The sequence below is a fragment of the Taudactylus pleione genome, unplaced genomic scaffold, assembly GCF_031769625.1.
Source record: "Taudactylus pleione unplaced genomic scaffold, aTauple2 ptg000522l, whole genome shotgun sequence".
NCBI classification, from domain to species: Eukaryota; Metazoa; Chordata; class Amphibia; order Anura; family Myobatrachidae; genus Taudactylus; species Taudactylus pleione.
Window position 1 is genome coordinate 2,679,884 of NW_028284924.1, and position 25,961 is coordinate 2,705,844.

The window sequence follows — 25,961 nt, forward strand, 5'->3', positions numbered from 1 at the left end:
GTATCTACACTCTCCTGATCTTTCTACATTGGCCGGTCTTGCTGAAGGTCTCTTTGTGATTAGCTACTGGATGTCCTGTCACCTTTTTTTAACTCAGCCTTCCACATCTACACTAAAAGTCATACCTGACATCTTTATTTCTGTTGACATCATGGCAATAATCCCTACCACTCAAGCTACTGACAAATGCTACATCACTGTTTGATTGGGGACAGGTTTTTTTTTATCTCTTTGTCTCATTGTCGTACCTGTAGTAGATGCAGGGTGTGCCGCTTGAAATGTCTGGCCAGACATCGCAACTGGGCAGGCATTTAAATTTGCCCAACCAGTTGTGATGTCAGTATTGGTGGTCCCTGCAGCGGAATCAGTATGATTTACCAGCGGATGGAATGCGAGCGGTAAGAAGACCAACAGAGGCATCCCGATGGTGAACAGCCCGACAGGGGCCGATAAGTAGCCTAACCCTCCCCCCCTCCCCCGGTGCTGCCTAATCATTAACCCCCCCCTTCCCTGGAGGTGCAACCCTAACCCCCCCTCCCCGCAGCCTAACCCTAACCCTACCCAGTCGGTTCCTTACAATACCCAGGCAGGTCACTAAAACTAACCCCCCCCATTCCTTGCCTAACCATAACCCCCATACTTACCTTCAGGATGCCAGCAGTCAGGATGCCGACATCATTATCTTGATTGCTTCAGGATACCGGTGTCGGCATTCTGACAGACGTCGGGATTCTGGCGTCGGTATCCTGATGTCCGGCATCGCGTCTGCTGGCATGCCGACCACTCCCCGTCAACACCCCTAAACGCTCACTTCCTGTCAATAATTCCGCGATGATTCTGTGTGGTCTCTGCGATCACAGTTATGCCTTCATGCACTGCAATGCATACGCATGCACAGTACGCAACAATTGGCTGTCTGCGTGTGTAATCGCAATAGCGATCCGTAATAAATACGGTCCTTAGTGACCTAATTCCTTTGGAGCACTATGATAAAAATGTTGGGTGAGCTATTGCAGTTTTTGTTTTTCCCCTTATTTTCCTTTGAAGGAATGTGTTATATAAACATAGTTATTATTATGTTTGCACATTAATAACCAATTATTTGCATACCATAAACACTTAAATAACATATCCATAGGCTTAGCGTGATTTGTGTATTTTTCTATAAAATATTGTGTATTTTGAATTGTGTACTTACTTTAGCAAGAAATGGGATGTGGTGGGAATTGGACCCATGAAGAGCGAAGGCCTTGGTGTGTATGCAGTAGAGCTACCGTATAATGTAAGAGCAAGACTGATCAATGTATTTTATTTTTAAATCAGGGGCTAAATGATCAGTAGTATTTTTGAGGATTTTTTTGGTCATTTTAAATGGAGGAGACAGAATAGACCTTTATTTTCTGAATTAAAAAAAGTATCTTTTGTCTTCCTATGTAACCAATGGAGTCACTGAAACAAATACATGATGCATATTGAGTTAGTTGCGTCTCACCATGGTTTCCTAATGATGAAACCCCACCACCCTACCTTCAGCCGCTCACAGGGGTGTTGAAAGGAGCAGGTAAGAATGACCATGGCCCAAGCCTGTTTTTAGGGGTCTGGCAGGAGCCAGGCAAGCTGCTGAGGGGGCCCTGTGGACGTCTCATCGGCCCTGGCCATACAGCCAGGAAAATATATCATGTCACCTTCATTTCTACGGAACTGTGGGGGCCACTCAGCTGAGGACCTATAGTATGTGGTCCTTGTGGGTGGTATAGTGGGGGCCACTCAGCTGAGGACCTATAGTATGTGGTCCTTGTGGGTGGTAGCTGTAAGTAAAAGGTAATAGGGGACTTATGTTTTTATCTACAAAGTGTTTGTTCTAAAAAAATAAAATAAAAAAAATCTGACTTTCTCTTGGGTCGTGAGGGGGCGTGGGGGGTTGGGGGATCTGTCTAAACCGGTTCTAAAGCATATAAAATCTTAATGAGAGTTTGTTCTGTGATTTATTCATGTAAAATAGATTGTAAATGACATTACCAAATCTAAAATATTTGCACATTTGTCATTAAAGAAACATTTTTTAACGGTTACTATTCCATTTCAAACTATACACATCTGTAAAATTATAACTTACAACGACGTCTTGAAACTAATTTTTAATTTGTAAATCAGAGGCACTTAACACCACCGCATTGTGCTGATATGTTAGAGATATGCACTCAGCATCTGAGCACGTGAAACCTTCTATAACCTGCTATGTGCTCTTGCTGATACTGTAGCTGGAACATGCTTTCCTAGCGTGTTCTAGCCATACGTTGTTATGTACATTCTCATCATTGTGCAAACTGCAGCTTGGTGATTATGGTATAGCATGAAATTATTTGAAAAAAGTTGATGTCACTGTATCAGGGTTAATATATATGGTGATGTGATAACTTATCAAAGGCAATAAATGACCATATTAATAACTAGACTAATATAATTGAAATAAGAACATTAAATTTAATGGCACAAAAAGTCAGACTTGTCTGTTTTTAGTTATTTTTTTACATTTAATTTTTTTTTTTTAGAAAACAATAAATAATTATTAGAAAAGGGAGGTGGTCAAGATAAATGTTTGGATATGTGGTGTAAAATAACCGTTATTTACACATATTTCCGGTGAACACAATTCCTGCGCTGAATTGTTGCCCAACACTTTGCAGGGTCAATCTTTAAATCCTGTTACATGTTTCTCATCTCCAAATGTTTTTTTTTTTTTTCAATATATATTTATTGATTTTAAAGCAAACATAAATCTCTAGCAACAGACAGATATCTAATATCATCAGAATATTGCCTTGAATAGTACATACAATTAAATATAGATATAGAAATAATTGGTAGAAACTAAGGGCAGGATGTAATAGAGATTGAGTCTGCCGGAAGTGCACGATGCAGACTGATCTCGATCGTTTATTTAAAGTTGCAGGCATTTACAAGGCAAAGCTGAACTGGATTTTGGTTGGGAGCATACATTTTAATAAGCAAATATGATTGGCCAAACAGGGTACACTTAACCATTAACACTCTAGCTTCCTCCAAAACAATCTGTACAAAATCCTGAAATGGGAGCAATTTGGAAAACAGTATAGTGACCTCCAATGTTTTAGCATCACTGTTGTTATTGAAGAAGGAAGTGGGGTAATTATGGTCTCTGAATCTTGGACCAATCCTTTTTTTAAAATGGGTTTCCTGAACACATACTACTCCAGCTTTACCAGCAAAATAAGGGAGGCATTAAGGGAGGCTACTTTAATAGTCTTCACCTGCATGCTAACCGCCGTCCCATAAATCAGACACTTGACATGTGGGAAGGGGGAGGAAAACCACAATAGGAGAAAGAGGAGGGGGAGGGAGACAGACAACAAAAGAAACAGCGATCACTATAAAACATAAAACATCACAATTAAATGAACTGAGGAAAAAAATAACCGGCCCTTGGGAGCTCAGGCATGATAGATAGGATCAAGGGAAAATCTAGGCGGTGTAGGGGTCACCGGGGATTTATCACAGCATCAGCCTTTAACTTATAGCCTAAGCAGAAAAAAATATCCAACAGTAGGAAAATAAAGGTACACTATATAGTGAAAATTGAGAAAAAGTGCTTAGCAAACACAATAAACAATAGGTGCAATTTTATCTAATGTAGTATCACAAACCGAATCATACTTACAAAATTTCAGGGAGGGAGTTTCTATCTTTTTTTTTAATATTATAATTACCCTTTCTATATTCTACCCCAAGTCTTCCCCTCCCTTAAATGCAATGAAAAAAAAACCCTGAGAAAAAACCTCCAAGAAGGGTAACTGTGGGAAAAATGTTAAGGGATGCATCTAAGGAGCCATATAGCCCAGGTAGAGATTAAACGGTTCATCACTGTGGGGTTGAACCTGAGACATCACGATGTCATCTGGGAGAACTAGGACTTCGACCCACAGGTAGCCAATTGCCTTCATGGGAAGAGAATTCAGGAGGAACAGAACCCAGGAGAGAGTCCCGCCAGTCTGAAAGTTCAACTTGTGGAATGCCTATGGCAGAGCAGAAGAAGAAGAGATCATCCGGTTCTTTTAGAACAACTAATTTCCCATTTTGGAAGACCTGCAGGCTAAACGGGAAGCCCCAGTCATATTTGATATTCAGCTTACGGAGCTCTGAAGTCAAAGGCTGTAGCAATCTTCGGTTCTGAAGGGTTGCCCAAGAAAGGTCCTGGAAGATTTGGATACGTTGGCCATCAACATCAATGTCATCCAGACGACGAATTTTACATAAAATGTTCTCTCTGGTTATAATAATGTAGGCGACATATGATGTCTCGTGGGTGATCTGTCGGAGCACCCCTAGGCCGGAGGGCACGATGAGCTCTGTCAAACAGAAAGGTGGAGCCAGGGTCCTACCCCAAGATTTTGTTGAAAAGTAAGGAAATTGATGAGGCCCTGAGATGGTACGTCCTCTGATACTCCCCTGACACGTAATTTATTCCTCCTACCTCAGTTATTGAAGTCATCAAGCTGATTTTGGAGGAGTCTGAATTAAGTTGCCTGCCAGATCACAGTTTCCCGGAGTGCATTATGAGATGATACAAAATCAGCAGTAAAGTCTTCCAGGGAGGCCAACCTAGTACCAAGATGCGATACATCAGACTGAATGGAGGCTGTTTCTGTGCGGACAGTGTCCTGGATTCTATGTTCCAACTGCTCAAAGTCCTGCTTGGTTGGCATAGACCGCAATAGTTGTAAAATCTGTGAGACACTTCCAACATCCATGTTTGTGTCCTGGCTCAGGTGGGGTTCATCCGTCTGGGAAGATGAGCCAGAGGCAGGGGAGAGCTGGGGGGAGGGATGTAGAGATGATTCTCCAGTCAAGGTAGTACCAGAGGGTAGGAGAAACTGCTGCAGGTCAGAGTGAGAGAGGGTAGTAGCAGGGTGAGTAGAACCTCTCCTCTGGGAATTGTTATCTTTCCCCATGAAGCAGGTAGGTGAAAGCAGGTGAAAAACTTGTAAAGCAGGCACCAATAGGAAATAATTCTCACAGCATGTGCCGCGGGTAAGGCTGTCGCTATTCCATACCCACTATAAAGTGGCTAGGCCGGCATCATAGGACAGGACTTCACACAATTATAGGAACATTTTCTGCACCTCCAACAACAAGGCAGGGGCTGCCAGGCAGGTATGAGTATAGCCGGACACTGCGTGGGATTGGTAGCAAGACAGGATCTCACATAATTATAGGAGCGTTTTTTGTATGTCTGGCAACAGAGCAGGTGTGACTTGGTGGGTATGAGTATAGCTGGACACTGTGTGGAATGGACAGCAGCCAAAGTGAAGCAGGGGGAGGGAAAAAATCATCAGCCAGAGGCCCTGATTCAGAACCGGACGCTCTGACAGAGCGCTCGCTCTGAATCAGGGCCATACTTAATTTTTAGAGCAGCCTCCTGGACGCTCGTATAGCTGTGGGTGACCACCCACAGCTATAGCGAGCGGCCAGGAAGATGGTCGCGATGGTCAAGACCATCGGGCTTGCGACGAGACCATTGTGATAGGGTCTCGTTGCCGCAAGCCCAGGAGTGCTTTCGGCTCAAACAGCCGAAAGCACTCCCACTGACATCACTTGTGATGTCAGTGGGGCCGGCCCCAGACGGTAGGCATTCCCATGGGAACGCCTCCATCTGGGCAGCCATGCCCCCGGCACGCCCACCAAAGGGGGTGTGCTGTCACCCTTTGGTACGAGACCCGGAGCGACACTTTGCCCGTTGCTATCCAGGTCTCACGCATGCGCACGAAGGAGCCGGCTCCATCATGCGCATGCACACTGGGCCACCATCGACTCGCTTGCGAGCGCTCAGTGCTCGCGAGCGGGTCTGAATCAGGCCCAGAGTCCTGACGAAATATAGATATCATCCCACAGACTCGAAAAGAATGCACCAGGTCACAATACCTGCCTTAGGGTCCCCCAGATGTGAGCCAGCATCAGAGAGGTCTAACAGCAACTTGAATAGAGCAGAGGGTGGTGCTGCAGCAGGCAAATGAAGAACTGCTGCACACAGGGCTCCAGGAGCAAGCCTTGACAGTCCAGTCCAGGGGGGTGACACAGCAGGACAGCCAAGACACAGCACAATGAGGAGGGCACGGCAGACAGGCAGGAAGCAATACAGCTCCTGCATCCACAGACAGTAGCCTGCAGGAGGAGGTTTCCAAGATGGCGGCCGGGCATCAGGAGGGAGCTCCGGGGCCACACCGCTGGGGTTGCCTCCGGAGGGGCTGCCATTATCCTGCGCACAGTGGGGGAGGAATGTGTGTCGCGGTGGGACCCAGCAACTACCAGAGGACGTGGCTTCAGGAGAGGTAGCCTGCGGGTGGACGGGCGGTCTAGAGAGAGTCCGAGTGTAGCTGTGACGGGCATCTGAGCTGCCCAAACGGGGGAGACAGTATGGACCTTATCGGGGGGTAATATGTCCCTAAAGTCAGTGTTTGTCCTAGCTGCGGGAGCTAGAAAGCAGCACGTCCGTACCCAGAGCCAGCCAGGCCACGTCCCCTCCAAATGTATTTTTAATGACCGGTTTGAATGGGCCTACAGCACTATCTATGGAGTAAATGCAAACATTGTGAGTTGCAGGCAGCCGTGAGATTTAGCTGCTAGATTTAAAGAGGCAGTAATTTAAAAGGTAAAAGCAACCTGGTTTTGTCTTTTAAGATATTTCAACTTTAAATCTAGAATCTAAATCATCATAATCTCAAAGCTGCCTGCAAATGGCAGGCTATCACATTTTTGTTTGTTAGAATCTCCCTCCTCTCTCTCTCTCTCTCTCTGTATTGTATGTATGGCTGACGATGCAGTACTACCTCGCTGAGTATGGCATTTTTACTGCTAATTTTAATATTTTAATAACATTATACTCTATATCCAATAAATATAGAGTTTTCATAGACCATATTTAGCATAATTTAGTAGAATGCTTTAGTTTCACCGTTGATCGGTTGTTGTTTTTTTAAATGGTAATCTGTTTTATTAATTTTTTTTTCATTTTATTTTTAATGTGCAAGTAAATTTACTGACAACTGGAAACTGTGAACTAACATTTACTATAGCAGTAGTGGCTAAAATGTCCTCCTTTTATGTCCTCCAAGTATATGGCCCAAATGTAATAGCCCGAGATTTGTGAACACCAGTGCGTTTGCTGCGAGTAAAGGCCCCTATACATCTACTGGCTGTTTCCCCGATTGCCCGATCGGACCGGAACACCGATCTGCCAGTCTGAAATGCCATCAATGATCGCCGATATGTTGGGGAATCTGTGAAATTCTTCATGTTAAAAAATCCCTGATTTGCTGATCCCAGTCATATTTTGGTCGAGATCTACCAATCAGGGAAAACCAACATGTTGGATATCACAGATGCCCCGACCCCAGCATCTGGGGATTAGGGAATTACCCCAATACATCTCAGATGTATGTGGACCTATAGCTGCAACCTGGTTTTGCACTTAAAACATACTTACCGACATTTAATGAATCCTTTCCAGGAGCAGCCCAGGGAGGAGCTGCTGCTCTCGGCTTTGGGAGTCGGGGCCAAACTACAGCCGCCTTTATGCCCCACCCCCTTTACAGGAAAAGCCCGCATTTCGTGGGTCCACAAGGAGACGGCAGAGCTACAATTCGCGTCATTTACGAACCCGCAAATTTCTTCTAAATTCTCCCCATCCTGCCCACTGGGCGGGATGCAGGAGATATGCCTGCTTTTTCGAGGATGCAGGGGAGGGGTTAACCGAAAAATCGGTAGACTCCCGGTAGAGTAGGCATATATGACTTAAAACTAACCGCTGCTTTAAATCTAGTGGCTAATGGGCCCCATACATATGCTGGCCGTTTCCCCAATTTGACCGGAATTTGGGTTTTTGTTGTCAGGAACTCAAGTTTTTCGAGTTACAATTGTTTTTTTTTCGTGTTTTTTACAAATGAAGCATTGTGTATGACAATTATAGTAGCAATCTTAGCTTCAGAGAGGAGTAGCATCATTACAATCCATAGGCATAATGGATTATTCACTTTACTCTAATAAATAGAATGTTTCGGGGGGGGGGGGGGTTAGCAGAGGAAGACCTGTTCTATTTCGGATTCCTAAGCCTTGATTTGGGAACTTGGTTTCAGCACTCACTATGGTTAAGGTTAGGATCAAAATAATGGTGTGGCCGGTGTGGTAGTAGTAACTGTTAGTAATATTTACAGATGAAGTAGAGTTTATTGCAGTGGCTGGCATACCGTGGCACAGAATGTCTTTAATGCGTAAATTAAAATGGAACTATAAAGAAAAAAAAATGTTATAGAATATTGTATACTAATAATATTATTATTGTTAGGTGTTTCCCTTATTGTCAGAGCATCTCTATTTAGTCATAAAGTGGTTGCTCACTGGCTGGTGCTATATTTCTCTGAAAGTCCAAAGTACAAAAAAAAAATAATAATATATGTTACGGCAGAGGTTTTTTTTTTTTTGCTGCCTAATTTACTTGTTTTCACATAACATGAGTTGTAGGGAGTTCCTAAAGTTTATTTATTTTCTCCCTGTACACATACTGTAATTGGATCTAGTATGTAGAATCCTTGGAACATTATAGTGTTTCCTGGATAAAAGTTTAGGAATGTTGTGAATAAACACATTTAAAACGGGCCCTGACTTTCTTCATACCCTCCTCAATATTGCCCTCCTTAATAAATTATCTAGCAGTGGTCTTCACAGTGACTACCGAAGGAAACACTTTTTACCTTTCTGACTTTCAGAACGTGTTGGGTCTCTGAAAGGAAACCACATACAGGGTTGGACTGGCCAACAGGGGTACAGGGGAAGACCCCGGTGGGCCCCACTGCCTGTGGGGCCCACCGGGGACTTTAATCTCTTTAATCTCACTCATTATTATAGCTATCCTATTTATATAGAGATTTAATTCAGTTTTGTTTAGTGTTGGTTTCATATACGAATGAACTTTTCCTTTGTGGCAATGATAAAACATTTCTCCTTGATATTTTTTTTTTTTTTTTGCAGCTGCACTGGAAACTGTTATTCATACAAAATTAATTACAGTGTTGTGTTGTAAAATAAAAGAGATTGGGCTGACATGAATAGAGAACAATGCATAAGTGACAAACAAGCCATGCATGATCTGCGAGTCTTCTGTGGGAGGCATTCAGAAAACCTGTAAGTGCTGTCCTGTCTTTGTATGAATAATGAATATGTATGCATGATATTATTCTACATCCCCTGTACAGCACACCTACACGTAGGATCATTGTCCACGCAGTGTATGTCAGTGTATAGGAGTACATTATCAGTGGTGGAAGTGGGTCCCCAAAAAGTATAATTTATTATCGCCTAATGGCGTAAAATAAGTTTAGGAGGCTATATAATAAAAACCCTTTCTAGTACAGCGGCTATGGAGTTTGGTTGCACTGTGTAAAACTTATGCTACATTAATGTAAGCTAATTAGGGATTGCTTGCTATGGATTGCTGAACATCTGTACTTCTGTGCTGTGTTAGCCAATAGTCCCCTTAGATCAGATATCTGTATAATTCCCTACTTATATTATATTACAGAGGAGATGTCCAAGTGACAGTTGCAGGGCATAAGGCCGCACCGCGATGCGATACCTGTTATCATGACCCTGCCCACTGCGGCATAGCGACTTTATTTGTTGCATGACGCTCGAGCATACCTCCCAACATGACCCTCTCCAGGAGGGACACAATGCTCTGGTCCTGGACTTACTGGTAATTTATGATTGGTGGAGGCTCCAGAGGGAGGGGGGGCTGCAGTACAGTCCAAAATTCAAATAGAGGAGTCACACCAACTGCCAGTCCCAGCCAGTGATGTTTGGCAGTGTGTGAAATGACAGTTGGTGTGACTCCCCTATTTGAATTTTGGACTGCAGCCCCGCCTCTTACCAGGGAAATCCAGGACCAGAGCATCGTGTGCCTCCTGGAGAGGGTCATGTTGGGAGGTATGCTAGAGGGGGGTGGGTTGCCATGATGCAATTCGCAGTGGATTGCATCTTCTAGCCTCCCAGCTCTCCCGGACTCCTCGATAAGCGATCACAAGTATGATAAGAAGGCGCATTGGGTGTGGCTATAGAGAGCTTCATCATCAGGTCAAGGGGAAAATTTGGGCGAAAGGATCAAACTATTTATCAGTTGACTTCATTTACTTAATTAAACAAATGCAGGACCATCTTGCTGTTTAAGGGGAGATGTATCAAGCCATCTCAAGAGTGGAGAAGTTGCCCATAGCAACCAATCAGCTTCGAGGTAGTGTTTATCAAATAAATTCTATAAAATGATAGGTAGAAGCTGTTTGGTTACTATGGGCAACTTCTCCACCTGATAAATCTCCCCCTTATTTAGTTATTTGTTTACTAACAAGTTGCTCACGGGTAGAGATGATTTTATATCTTGCCTGTTATGCATTCTGTCAGAGAGAGTTTAAAGCAAGTTCTGTAGTACCAGTGGGCAGGAACTATTTACTGAGTACATATTAACGTTAGGAGACCTTGCATAAGGTGCTACAGTATTCTCCTTTTGCATAACAAAGGTGTAGAACAGCTGAATTCCATAACATTGCAGAATCTGTATCTGAATGTTGAAAATGTATTATACTGAATAATAAAAGTTATAAAGCTTCCATACAGATTTCCTCCAGTAACTTTATTTTTTATTATGTTTCTTTACTAAATAAAACAATTGTTAGTAGTGCCATATTCTGTTAGAGCAGCTCAAAATGCATTACATAAAACACTTTTAGGTCAGTTCTATATCTCATGTATATACTATATGTCATAATGCTCTCCCGTCTGTAAATGATATAGCTATTAGACACTGAGGAGTTTTGTGATCACATAAAAGAACAAGGTTGGAGGCCAAGTGCTTATTTACCAGTTTCTGAAATACAAGATGATTTCCATTTGGCGAAAAAATGTATTTTACAGTACGGAGTGAATTATTCTATATATAGGATATAAGTGACAGTAACACAAAACCAGTAACACAAGTTTTCCTGAGAACCCTAAAAGTGATAACATCAGAAGAACTTATTTTATACACATTATTAATACCGGCTGTAGAAGATTTTTATCTCCTCTGACATTTTTACTTTTTTTTTTTTTTCTTATATCATGGAATCAAAATGGATTTCTCTGGGGATTCGTACCAATGGTCAACACAAAATAATTTGCCATGTCAAATAAAAAACAATTGTAAAATGTTTATCCTAATTAAGGATAAAAAAATACAATCATTGATGGCGTTTGTACTCACATAAATAAACTCTGGAGCAATCAGTTGTCTTCAGAGGTCACTTAATTAATCAAATGTCAATCTGTTTAGTATTAAAGTATTTTAATTGATTTAAAAATCACCTGTCTGTCAGAGGTCTTACATTTGTTTAGTGCATTTTATAAGAGCTTCATTATTAAGATTAAAGAACTGTTAAAGCAAACACAAGAAAGGGTTATTGAAAAAATACCAATCAAAAGAAAGATGTAAGTGAAATTTAAAGGGTTTTAACTAGAAATGAGCGTTTCGGTTTTTGAGAAAACCAAATGCACCCGAACTTAGGGGTTTCAAGTCAAATTGAGTCCCAGTTCAGTATCACTTTAGGGTTCTGAGTAGAACCGATTCCTGACTCGGGTCTTCTTACAATTTTGAACTCGGATTTCAGGTTCTGTGAGGTGGTCAAAATTGACTGGAAATTAATATTACTAAAGGAACAATAACAGGTTACAGTTACATGATTTTAGCTGTTTTTATCAATTTTTCAAGAAAACCAAAACCGAATACGAACCAAAACACTTGAGAGTTGTTTTGCCAAAACCAAAACACAAGGATGATTTAGAACCAAAACCAAAATACAGGGTTCTGCACACATCTCTAGTTATAACATCCTCTGGAGAATTGCCAAGTTCATCATGAAGAAATGGAAAAAATATGGCACAGCTTTGAAGTGCTCTGGAACAGGCTATCCTTTCAAAATAAGCATCTGTGAGAGAAGGGCACATTTTAAGGAAGCCATTGTGTCAACTCAGAGTTGCATTTGTACATGGTAGAGCTAAATTAAAATAACAATGGATCAACATTAGACTCCAAATCTTCACAATATGAAGAGCATAAAAAAGTAAAACTATTGTTGAAGAAAACTCTCATGAGAGCTTGAACAGAGGGCCTGATGCAGACCCGCTCGCGAGCGAAGGACGCTTGCAAGTGGGTCGATGGTGGCCGAATGCGCATGCGCACGACGGAGGGAGCTCCGTCGTGCGCATGCGCGAGACCCGGCGAGCGACGAGGAATTCGTTGCTCGGGGTCTCGCACCAAAGGGGGCGTGCTGTCGATGGTGAGTGACAGCACGCTCCCTTTGGTGGGCATGCCGGGGGCGTGGCTGCCAGACGGAGGCGTTCCCATGGGAACGCCTACCGTCTGGGTCCGGCCCCACTGACATGGGGTGTCAGTGGGAGTGATGTCAGTGGGAGTGATTTTGGCTCTGATCAGAGCGTTCTGGTCAGAGTGTTCGGCTCTGAATCAGGCCCACTGTTTGCCTACAAAACATGTGGGAGATCCTATGGTCTCAAGAGACCAAGAGTGACCTTCTTGATGTTAATACCAAGTGGTAAGTTTGTAGTAAGACTAATACCCTTTTTCAAGTCTCAGAGTGACCCGAGATTTGGAACACAGTGCCCGATTTAGACCTGGTCGCTAGATGCGTACGCTCGTAAGTCTTGGCGTGCTATCGCTTTGTGTATGCAGACTCCCTCCAGCCTGTCTTAAGACGCCCACTTGCGCACGTCATCTCCAGGAAGTGTATTCAGTCATCGGCACCTTCGAGTACCATTGGAAACAAAAGCAGCGCTTGAGGTAGATTATACCCTACCTCAAGCACTGCGATCACTTCAGTGTGAAATACAACCAGGTGACGTGTACTATGACGCTGCCTGTTAATTATGCACGCCTCTGAAACGGCTGTATTTCGGTCAGGCACGCCTGTGTTCACATCTACACTCCCCCCGTTTCTAGTGGCCAGCCCTTGTCACCACCCACAAACGGCTTCTCCTGTCACTCACTCTAGTGGGCTGTCTATGCTCGGTGAGCGAACGCTTCCTGATCTTTTGCAGTGGTACACGCACTGCGATGCATATGCACGCGTACAATGCGAACCATCGGCAGCTACGAGTGAATGCTTCTTAGCGTCTGGGTCTGAATCTGGTCCACAGTTCCAAACCAGGACAGACCAATTTTCCACTGCGGCACCGATCTGGGTTATTCCCAGATTAGCGCCTTTCACATGGTACACGGGTGCAGTGCCGGTGCTTGGAGATAACATCATATCCTTGCACCGGAATGCGTCTCTCCCCGTGCTGTAAGCGGGTCCCGGGTTGGATGACTGTCATCCATTTACACTGAGCCTTACCTGGGTCCTTCCCGGGAAAATCACTGCTCGCTAGCAGGGTTGGCTTCCTGGGTGACTGGACTTGGGTGGGCCCATTTCCACAGACAAATACTTGGATTAATGCGCGTTCACGTGCAATAACCCGGGATTTTCAGGTCAGTGGAAAAATGGTATAACACTGCCTGCTATCAACAAGAACACTACCCCTGTATAGTAGCAGGTGCATAATGTTTAAGCTGAAGAAAGATTGGTCCAGTGGTACTCCCAAAGTAACATACATGATGTGCCTCATTGTGGAATAGCCCACAACTTCATCTGATGAAATTGTGGATTTCCAAAATGAAACGCATCAGATACTCTACTTTAGGATTACAGATGAACCAATCTTTCCTCAGCTTAAACATTACCACCTGCTTGCAGGTAACAAAATCCATAATGGAGTGGCAAAAAAGCCCAAACACTAAATTTCAAAGTTCAATCCTCAACCCCATTGGGTAAAATTGAAAACTGCTAAACCATTCAGCAATAGTCTCCATCCAACCTGATAGAACTTGAGAAGTATTACAATAACCCGTTGTTGAATAGTGCAGTGTTCAGATGTGCAAATCTGGTAGGGATTTACCTAAATAGGCTCACAGCTGTAATTGCCCAAAAGGTTAGTAGTAAAACAAGGGGTTGTAAACCACGATTACATATTTTATGTTTATAATTAAGAAAGTTTTTTTAGAGATTTTATTTGACATTTCAGTAGGTTATGCTTAGAAACAAATTGCTGAATAAATCCATTTTGCTGAGAAAATAAAATGTAAAAATCAGTTTTTGTGGTATACCAAATATATGGCTATTTCATATTCAAGTTTTGTATTTAGAACATATATCCCTAAGTGAATGACAAATGAGGGCAAAAATAGATGTTTACCTTAACTTACCGGGCTGCAAGTGAAGAGGCCATGCCCTTGGTTCGATAGACCATTCCGTTTTTGCCCACAGAAAATTGTGATTGTTCTAGTAAATGAAACTGTTGGGGGTATGCAAGAATATGACTGGGTTTAAATGCCAGGAGTTAAGGCACTTCTGCATCTCCCCCAATGGTGTGATAAGTTACGTGAGGGTTCAAATAAGGGGAGACGATGGTAAAATCAATGTCATTGAATGGTAAGTATGCATTAGTTAGCAGCATATGGGTGGTCTTGTTAAGAATTGCATGGAATTTACATGGATGAGACTCGCTAGCCACCAACAGGCACTTCACCTTTATGTCTTGCTAGAAATCCGATTTTGTCTAGGAATTCTTAAAAGCCAATTTAGGATTGTTTGATTTAGGATTGTTTGAATAACTCAACAGTAGAGTGGTTTGCAGGCCGGCTACAATCTCCTGTGTGCTGTATTTTATCTCAAGTTAGAAAGTTATTAGTTTAGTAGTGTCATATTTCTGCAGGAAAAAACCTCTGAAATATTTCAAAACAATCTACAATTTCACAAAAGGTGAGATGGCTTCTTTTTTAAATTTATTTATTTGTTTATTTATTTTTGAAGCTGAGAAAAATGTAATAACCCTAAAATATAATATATGTATAAAAATAAATTGTTTTGAGATAAAATTGCACACCATCATAATTCAATGCATCATATGTGTTTGTTTTCTTTTCATGTATGGCTTTATGGTACGAACTGCACGTGCAAAAATAGACTAATTTTTTTTTTGCTCCAATCCTCGCCAAAATAGCGCAGAGCCTTAATTTTTTTCTATAGCCTGTGCTTAAAAACCTGCAAAATATCTGAGTCTTATAAGCGAGGCTTTGGTTGATTCTAGAATATGACAAAGACTTTCAAAACAGAGCAAGCTCGTATTTTTTCCGACTTTCCACAGTCAGTTTAGGTAAAAGACGTAAACATATGACATTTGCCTGAGAAGAATAAAACAACAGTTTACTTGTAAACATGAGATGTAAGTAGATGACAATGGAAATGGGCAAAATAATTTAAATGCAGAAAGAATCTGTGGCTTGGCACGTGGATTTCCAGGAAATTTACCACGATGTTTGACAGCTTTTATTTTTAAAAAAATATACCGAAATTTTAGAAATTTGAAAAGACTCTACCTAGAATCACTTGTTTCTGCCAACCTATTGTTCATGATGGCTAAAGCTCCGACTCCTCCTGAGAAGCCATTTTGTCTTGTATTGATGCATACAGTTCTAGGGTAACCATTGGCTGTTTCAGATAACTGTTTTTGCAATATGGCAAGAGACACTTTATTGGATGCTGTGAGGTCCCTCATTGAGATCATCTCCCCGGACAATCTCCTGCCTTCCGTGTCACTGTCATAATTCCCATCATTCTCCATCGAAAGTTGGTTCCTGCGGAATCGAGCTCCAGGGGTGATGGCATTTCGACGCCCAAGACGGGTATTGGATTTATGGCACTTATTACAGCATCGGCACCTACATTTTTTTAGAATCCAGTTTAAAACTTGCTTGATTACAATCGATATGACGTTAAAAAGTGAGTAAATGCAACAAACTCCCAATAGTATAAACATGAAATTTCCAAACCTGTATAATCCCTGATATTTGTACTCTGCGTTTTGGCTGCTTACCAAATCTCCAAATCCAATGGTGCTAAAGGTGACAAAACAATAATACAAAGAGTCAATGTAGTTCCACCCTTCCACTGGTGTATACATGGCTGACGCACAGCAAGAGAGGGTAATAGCAAATATACCCAAAATTAGCATGACATGGTAGACTGATGGCTTCCACCCAACGAGGCTGTCAACTTCAGAGATGGACGATCCTCTGCGGATGGTTGGAGGTAGAAGCCCATTTCGCCGAAGTCGTCTTTCATAGCAAGCTTTCATAACAAATGCCAAAAGAGATATTATCCTTTCCAGAAATAAGTTGAAGAACAATATGGTTCCAGCACACCCGAAAAGACCATAGAAGATGAGGAACACCTTTCCTGTGACAGTGGCTGGTGTGGTCATTCCAAAGCCTGAAAAGCAGAGAAGAAATAATTATGTGGCGAACAGCAGTGAATGTTGCATTGCGTTTGCATCAATGAATTTAAGAATTCATTTATCTTTATCATTTAAATGAATTCAACTCCTTTTTGATCCTGCCTCGTGGAAACCATAATCTGTAAAACATGCTAGTAATCAGATCCGCAACTTTAATTTAATTACAGTTTACTGCTAAAAATGTAACTGTCCTGTTTCCAGGGTTTACAGGGGTAGAGGGGAAATACACGGTGAGCATGAGCTTGAGGGCCCACCAGTGGCATCACAATGGCCCGCCCAAAGACCCCGCGGTGGCTTGAGGGCACTGGGAACCATTGCTACGCCACTGCAACTGTGAACGCCGCTGGCCTCTGAAGCAATCAGAGGCTAAGGAAGCCATCATTCCCAGTGATGCAGTGTACGGGTAACGTCATGACTTTACCCGCATTGTGAGGAGCCTGCTGGATCAAGTTCGATCCAGTCAGCGTGGCAACGACAGCCTGGATGGCGGCGTGTGGAGTCAGCGATGCCCAGCATGGACAGGTGAGTACTGGGAGGGGCGCTACTTTAAAGGGCACAACTACAGGGGGCACTGCATAAGGGGCCACAACTACAGGGTGCATTGCATATGGGCTCAACTACAGGAGGCACTGCATATGGGCACAACTACAGGGGACACTGCATATGGGCACAACTACAGGGGGCAGTGCCTAATGGGCACTACTACAGGGGGCAGTGCATAAGAGGCACTACTACAGGGGGCACTGCATAAGGGACAACAACTACAAAGGGCACTGCATATGGCACATCTACTGAATAATGGGCACTTCTACAGGGGGCATTGCATAAGGGGCCACAACTACAGGGGACACTGCAGAAGGGGCCACAATTACAGGGGCACTGCATATGGGCACAAATACATGGCCACTGCATAATGGGCACTACTACAGGGGGCATTGCATAAGGGGCACTACTACAGGGAGCACTGCATAATGGGCACACCTACAGGAGCACTACTACAGGGGGCATTGCATAAGGTGGCACTACTACAGGGGGTATTGCATAAGGGGCACTACTACAGAGGGAATTGCATAAGGGGCACTACTACAAGAGGCATTGCATAATGGGCACTACTATAGGGGGCATTGTAAAAGAGGCACCACTACAGGAAGCACTGCATAATAGCACAAATACAGGAGCACTAATACAGGGGGCACTGCATAAGGAGCACTAACTTGATACACACAGGTTATTGGTTATAAGCTATGTTCCTAATAATCTGGTTCTACACGGACATAGAAACTGTCCAACCTGTCTTGAGCTGAGGTGACAGACTGGCAGGAGTGGAGATGAGGGCTGGTAAGGTAGATATTTCAGTGTGGGATGTAATGGGCATTACTGTTTGGCATAATGTGTAAGGGGCATTACTGTGTGGCACAATGTGCAATTAGGGGTATTACTTAGTGCGGCATAATGTGTTATAAAGGGCATTACTGTGTGGCATTATGTGTTATAAGGGGCATTGTGTGGCATAATGTGTGAGGGACATTACTATGTGGCATAATGCGTTGTAAAGGCATAACTGTGTGGCATAATGTGTTATAGGGGCATTACGGTGTGGCATAATGTGTTAATGGTGCATAATGTGTTATATGGGGCATTACAAAGTGTGGCATAATGAGTAAGGGGCATTACTGTATCACAAAACCATGAACCTTTTTTGGGAGTGTGCATGCCAGAGGTGCGCGCAGAAAAACATCGTCTTTGGGCTTGTTTGTTTTTTTTGGAGGGGAGTGCCAGAAACTTTTTTGGCAAGGGGGAGCAAAATTTATAGTTATGCCACTGGGTCCCACCACCTCCTTTAGTGGTCAGGTTCCAGACAGTACACTCCAATTATTCTATTAGTCTATTAGAGGGTCAGTTACCTGGTGGAGCAGGAACCATGGATAAGCCCGGGTGCTTGGTTCGCCTCTATAGAAAAATTAACAAAAGATTCACACTCCTGCCAATCAAGGTGGGTGGTAACGACACATGTCATTGTAGCTTTGCGTTCATTCCTATCTATCCTGTAATGTTTGGCTACACCCCCTCTGATTGGTGGCCACACTCCTTAAGCAAGGGCCTTTACCACTGAAATCCCCTGGTGGGCCCTTCGTGCCCCAGTCCGACACTGTCTGTTTCCACTCAACATCTTCTTAACGCATCTAAAATTAGCTTTGCTTGGAATGTACTTCTCCAAAAGATACACACATCCTTAGCTTCCAAGTTAATTCAACACTTGCTCAGCATCAAAATATATATCTCTAAGAGTACTCTACTGTGCATTGTAGTTATTCTTCTATATAAAACAGTCCTACACAGAAGTACTTCAGAAGGTTCTCTCACAGCGGGGAAATGCAGGGCGCCTCAATACAAAGGTGCATGCCAGATATTATGTGACAAGTGGCGCATTAACAAATGTCAGACAAATGAAAATGTACATATCTACTCTATCTATATATACATTTATTTCTTCCTTACATATAAATAGTACACTATTTTGCAAGAGAATTCTCAAGTTTTTTTTTAGATCCTTAAGAAAATTACTACACACAAATAAAGGAAAAAAAAAGGTATAAATGAAGATAATGACATTAATATACAGGTGCGGATTCAGGGTAGGGGCATCTGCCTCTCTTGTCATTTTGTTTTGCCTGGTGTCATCGCTGGTTAGCCCAAAGTTACCATGAGGGCTTAGCGAGAGGGAGGAGGTATGGGCCTCATTGGTGAGGGACAAGGCCCTGCAACGGGACAATCACAATTGTAAAGTCCAGCGGAATATAGGTCTGATTCAGAGTTGGGCAAAAAGTAAGAAATAGAAAGTAATTATGTACCTGGACAAACCATGTTGCAATGTGAGGGGTGCAAATACATACCTTTATTTTGCATGCAGGGTAAATACTGGCTGCTTCAGCATGTAGCCCACAAATGCTGGGCAGCTTTATTTTTAAACTGCAACTTAGGCCCGCATTCAATTTGAGGTGAGTCCAGACTTTTCGCCTGCTGGACTTTTTGCCTCCTTCGGCTGTTTTCCAGGCGGAAAGTATCGCACGCGTGCCCGATATTCCCCGTATTCAATTTCAAAGGACGCGAAAACGGGAACCGGTGATACTTGGAGTGGCAAAAAAAAGGGAATTTTTGGGAAATCATCCTAGGACCCCCTAAAGATGTCCAGACATGGGGGATCACTATGGGTACTTCGCTACTTTAGGATTTTGTTCGCCATTTTTTTTTAACCCCAAAATTCTAATAAATTATTTGGGGTGTCCCAATTTTTTTTAAAACTTTTTTTGACACACCTGTTTTTAGGGGGCATTCCCAGGGGTGCAGGTTTTTTAAGCCTGCACCCCTAAACCCCAATTCTGCACATTTTTTCACCAGCTAAAGGCTGGAGAAAACTTATCCCCATTTTTTTCCATTAACGTTTCGCACCGGCGAAAAGTCTTTGTAACTGAATACGAGGATAATGACAATAGGTGAAAATGACATGGGTTTTCGCCTGCAATTGAATGCGGTGAATGATACGGTGAACGATAATGGGTTTTTGCCTGCAATTTAATACGGCGAAACTTAGAGCGGCGAAAAAAAAGCAAGTTTTGGGAAATCATCCTAGGACCCCCCTAAAGATGTCCAGACATGGGGTTCAATATGGGTACCCCTGTTTTTGCATGCAAAAGGGAAGTCGGGTTTTTAAATAGCCACGTTAGGTGCATAAATGTGGCTTTGAAGAAGGTGATGCAGAAGAGCATTTAGCAATTTTTTGGGGAGAAATAACTATGCCCATCAAATTTGGGGTACATGAAAATGGGTGCAAGCATATTTTTAAGTCCCTAAACTTATAATTCAAAATTCTTCAAAAATGCACCTGCCGCTACTCCTGCAATGAAGAAAACACCTGCCGCATATAAGGGAACCCCTCTGGACTCAATTTAGCTATTTTAGAACTTTGTTCCCTAATTTTTTTTTGAACCCCAAAATTGAAAATATTTTTTTGGTGTGTCCTGATTTATTTATTTTTTTACTTTTTATGACTCACATTGTTGTTAGGGGGCATTCCCAGGGGTACAGGCTATTTTTTTAAGCCTGCACCCCTAAACCCCAATTCTGCACTTTTTTTCGCCAGCAAAAGGCACCGGCAAAAAGTCTTTGTAATTGAATACGGGGATAATGACAATAGGCGAAAATGACGTCGGGCCATATTCAATTTGAGGCGAAAGATAGCGGCTTTTCGCCTCAAATTGAATATGGCCCTTAGATTTCAGTTTGGACACACCCCTCCCAAATCAATCTCTCTGCACATGTTACATCTCCCCCAGCTGGAGTGCAGCATGGTTTTACCAAGACGCACAGTTACTTTGCTCTTTCTTAGGGCTCTATTCATTATCACTTCATTTCTACAAAATGTACATTTTCACCTGCAATTGTAGAAAGTGTCCGGGCCATTCATCAAGAGAAGGTAAGCAGAAGATATCACAGAAAATCATCCATGAAAATTCCATGCTATTCTTAATTAGACCACCGATTTGCTGCTAACTAATGCATACTTACCATTCAATGACATTGATTTTAACTGTAAGTCACGCATGCGCACTAGTGTCACTGCTCCGAAATGAGCTGTGAAGCGCTTCAGGGAGACAGCTAATATTCGGATCAGCTGTTTCTGCGCCAGAGCAATGATGAATTGCTCGTGTCGAGTTAGTATGTTACTTATCGGTGTCCATTCAGACCCAGATAATTAACAGAATAAATAGACCCCTTACTCTTAAAATGAAAAATAAATGATATTTAGGAGACGGCCGTTTTTAGCCAGAAACCAGGGACAGGAGAAACTGTTGTCCCCAGCTCCCCCAGTCACCTGGGTCATAGACACTGCATCTGAAGAGAAGGCCAGTATATAAGGTAGCAGAAAATTAATTTATAGTATGTTATGCACATCATGTCATTCTATATGTGCCAGATGTAACCTGATTCATTATTGGACATATAAGCTCTTAATATTTTTTCTGTTTGTACGTGTGCTACTAACCACTGTATGCAGAATTATTCTTTGATTTTACTGCTATGCTTTTTTAAAATGTTTTTAAATATAAAGCGATTGTGAAATATATATATGTGTAGAGAACCAAGTCTGTTAGGCTAGTTTCACACCTGCCGGTTTTGACCGGGCGGCAAAAAGCCGGGTGTGAAAAAAAGATAAGCAGGGAAGCAGTTAGATCCTTTCACACGGCCCAGGCTCGGCACGGTTGCCGTGTAACAGCCGGGAGTATCCACTGAGCAGGACAGCTGCCGTGCCTTATCCATGCCGTCCCTGCACGCCAGTGGTGTATAGGAAACATTATTTCCTTTCACACACAGTGGTTTGTGCCGGCCAGGCTTGTGTAGCTGCTGCTACTGCTGCACATGCCCAATAGATTAAAAAAAAACACCTTAAAAGCGGCTCAAAGCCGCAGCTTGTGAAAGGCTCTGAGTGCCTGGAAAACACCGTCTGGCTACCGCTAGGTACTTCCCCGGCCGGCCAAAATCGGCAGGTTTGCAACTGGCCTTACTCTCTATAACACTCTCTCTCTCTCTCTCTCTCTCTATATATATATATATGAGATAGATATCTGAGTAAAGCTAAATTTTTTAAGAAAGTATGCACAGTGGTTTTATCTTGCTCTGCTTATATCCCTTTCATATGATATCCTACCTGCATGGACCTAGAGCTGGTCTGAAGAAACAGTTATGAGACTATTTATATTTATTTTTTCATTTTATCAGATATTTGCACTGAATGCACCATATCACATTACCACTAGTAGGCGCTGGAAGTCTCCACTTTTCATATATATGTGTGTGTGTGTGTGTATATATATATATATATATATATATATACATATATATATATATATAAACATATATATATATATATATACATATATATATATATATATATATATATATATATATACAGTCAGGTGCATAAATATTGGGACATTGACAGAATTTTCATATTTTGGCCTCTATTCACCACCACAATGGCTTTGAAATGAAACAAACAAGATGTGCTTTAGCTGCAGACTTTCAGATTTAATTTGAGGGTAATTACATCAAAATCAGGTGAACGGTGTAGGAATTACAACGGTTTCTATATGTGCCTCCCACTTTTTAAGGGGCCAAAAGTAATGGGACAAACTAAACAATCCTAAATCCAACTTTCACTTTTTAATACTTTGTTGCAAATCTGGAATGCATAGACATCACCAGACGCTGGGTTTCATCCCTGGTGATGCTCTGCCAGGCTTCTACTGCAAATGTCTTCAGTTCCTGCTTGTTCTTGGGGCATTTTCCCTTCAGTTTTGTGAAATGCATGCTCTATCGGATTCAGGTCAGGGGATTGACTTGGCCATTGCATAACATTCCACTTTTTAGCCTTAAAAAACTCTTTGGTTGCTTTTGCAGTATGCTTCAGGTCATTGTCCATCTGCACTATGAAGCACTGTCCAATGAGTTCTGAAGCATTTGACTGAATATGAGCATATAATATTGCCCGAAACACTTCAGAATTCATTCTGCTGCTTTTGTCAGCAGTCACATCATCAATAAATACAAGGGAACCAGTTCCATTGGCAGCTATACATGCCCACGCCATGACACTACCACCACCATGCTTCACTGATGAGGTGGTATATTTTGGATCATGAGCAGTTCCTTTCCTTCTCCATACTCTTCTCTTCCCATCACTCTGGTACAAGTTGATCTTTGTCTCATCTGTCCATAGGATGTTGTTCCAGAACTGTAATGGCTTTTTTAGATGTTGTTTGGCAAACTCTAATCTGGTCTTCCTGTTTTTGTGGCTCACCAATGGTTTACATCTTGTGGTGAACCCTCTATATTCACTCTTGTGAAGTCTTCTCTTGATTGTTGACTTTGACACATGTACACCTACCTCCTGGAGAGTGTTCTTGATTTGGCCAACTGTTGTGAAGGGGTTTTTCTTCACCAGGGAAATAATTCTTCTGTCATCCACCACAGTTGTTTTCCGTGGTCTTCCGGGTCTTTCGGTGTTGCTGAGCTCTCCGGTGCGTTCTTTCTTTTTAAGAATGTTCCAAACAGTTGATTTGGCCACACCTAATGTTTTTGCTATCTCTCTGATGGGTTTGTTTTGATTTTTCAGCCTAATGATGGCTTGCTTCACTGATAGTGACAGCTCTTTGGATCTCATATTGAGAGTCGACAGCAACTGATTCCAAATGCAAATGTCACACCTAGAATCAACTCCAGACCTTTTACCTGCTTAATTGATAATGAAATAACGAGGGAATAGCCCGCACCAGTCCCTGAAATAGTTTTTGAGCTGATAGTCCCATTACTTTTGGCCCCTTATAAAGTGGGAGGCACATATAGAAACCGTTGTAATTCCTACACCGTTCACCTGATTTGGATGTAATTACCCTCAAATTAAATCTGAAAGTCTGCAGTTAAAGCACATCTTGTTTGTTTCATTTCAAAGCCATTGTGGTGGTGAATAGAGGCCAAAATATGAAAATTCTGTCAATGTCCCAATATTTATGCACCTGACTGTATATTAGGGGTGAGCGGGTTCGGATTTCCGAGCCCCCCCGATCCGAGTCCGATCCGAGTCAGGCTCGACTTTTCCCGCCTGACTCGGATCTGAAATCGAGGCAAAACGTCATCATCCCGCCTTCCGAGTCTCGCGGGTTTTGGATCCTATATAAGGTACCCGCGTCGGCGCCATTTTCTCACTCGGCTGTGGACAGTGAAGAGGGAGGGTGGGAGTTAGGGCTGGCTGGGCTGTGTAGTGTAGTGTAGTGTAGTGCTGCTGTTGTCCACTACTTCAAAGTCCATAGGGGCTGGCTGTGTTGTGCTGTGCTGCTGTTGTTAATAGGGGCTGTGTCCACTACTTCAAAGTCCATAGGGGCTGGCTGGACTGTGTTGTGCAGTCAGTTCTCCATAGGGGCTGTGTCCACTCCAAAGTCCTGTGCAGTGTCCCAGTCCTAAAGGGGTGCTGTAGTGTTGTCCAGGGGGTGCTCTGTCCATCAGGGGTGCTCCCCCCAAGTGCTAAAAAAATAATATATTTTCTGTGTTTGTGAATTGTGTGCGCAGTAGCCGGACGTGCATCAACAAAGTAGTGCCAAGCGTGCGCCTGTGTCATAAGTAAAGGGCCGGCTGGCTTGACCGTTAAAGGGTGCTGTAACCCCCAAAGTACACTCCTGTCCAAACCAAAAAAAAAATTATTTTCTGTGTTTGTGAATTGTGTGCGCAGTAGCCGCACGTGCATCAACAAAGTAGTGCCAAGCGTGCGCCTGTGTCATAAGTAAAGGGCCGGCTGGCTTGACCGTTAAAGGGTGCTGTAACCCCCAAAGTACACTCCAGTCCAAACCAAAAAAAAAATTATTTTCTGTGTTTGTGAATTGTGTGCGCAGTAGCCGCACGTGCATCAACAAAGTAGTGCCAAGCGTTCGCCTGTGTCATAAGTAAAGGTCCGGCTGGCTTGACCGTTAAAGGTTGCTGTAACCCCCAAAGTACACTCCTGTCCAAACCAAAAAAATATATATTTTCTGTGTTTGTGAATTGTGTGCGCAGTAGCCGCACGTGCATCAACAAAGTAGTGCCAAGCGTGCGCCTGTGTCATAAGTAAAGGACCGGCTGGCTTGACCGTTAAAGGGTGCTGTAACCCCCAAAGTACACTCCAGTCCAAACCAAAAAAAAAATATATTTTCTGTGTTTGTGAATTGTGTGCGCAGTAGCCGCACGTGCATCAACAAAGTAGTGCCAAGCGTGCGCCTGTGTCATAAGTAAAGGGACGGCTGGCTTGACCGTTAAAGGGTGCTGTAACCCCCAAAGTACACTCCAGTCCAAACCAAAAAAAAAATTATTTTCTGTGTTTGTGAATTGTGTGCGTAGTAGCCGCACGTGCATCAACAAAGGAGCAGCGCCAAGCGTGCGCCTGTGTCCCATAAGTAAAGAGCCGGCTGGCTCATTTCTTAAAGGCTGGTGTAACCCACAAAGTGCACTACTCTCCAGCAAAAATAAAAAAATATTTTCTGTGTTTAGCCGCACGTATATATCAAATCGATATAACATAAATGGAGGACCAAACTTTCTTGACATAGACGATAACATGCCATCAACGTCGTCTGCCAAGGCCGATGCCCAATGTCATAATAGAGGGCACATACAATCCCAAATGACAAAGTTCAGGAAAATGATCTTGAAAAAAACATTTAAATCATCTGAAGAGAAACGTAAACTTGCCAATATGCCATTTACGACACGGAGTGGCAAGGAACGGCTAAGGTCGATCCCTAGTATGTTCATGACTAGTGGTTCAGCTTCACATGACGATGGAAGCCCTCCTCCCACTAAAAAAATCAAAAGAGTTAAGCTGGCAAAAGCACAGCGAAGAACTGTGCTTTCTAAGAAGATATCACAAATCCCCAAGGAGAGTCCAAGTGTGGTGGTGGTTGCGATGCCTG

At 42.8% G+C, this 25,961-nt stretch overlaps 1 protein-coding gene across 4 annotated transcripts in view; it reads right to left on the minus strand.

Annotated features, from left to right (window-relative positions):
• Positions 1-25,961, minus strand: part of KCNK12 (potassium two pore domain channel subfamily K member 12) — a 232,546-nt gene that overhangs the window by 18,118 nt on the left and 188,467 nt on the right. For 2 of the 4 annotated variants that reach the window (XM_088450685.1, XM_088450687.1), the window contains one exon: positions 15,548-16,439. In XM_088450685.1, coding sequence (XP_088306811.1) covers positions 15,548-16,439 — 892 coding nt within the window. Of the gene's footprint in view, positions 1-15,543; positions 16,440-25,961 lie in introns of those variants that run through there. The other 2 variants (XM_088450688.1, XM_088450686.1) reach the window with 2 other exon arrangements.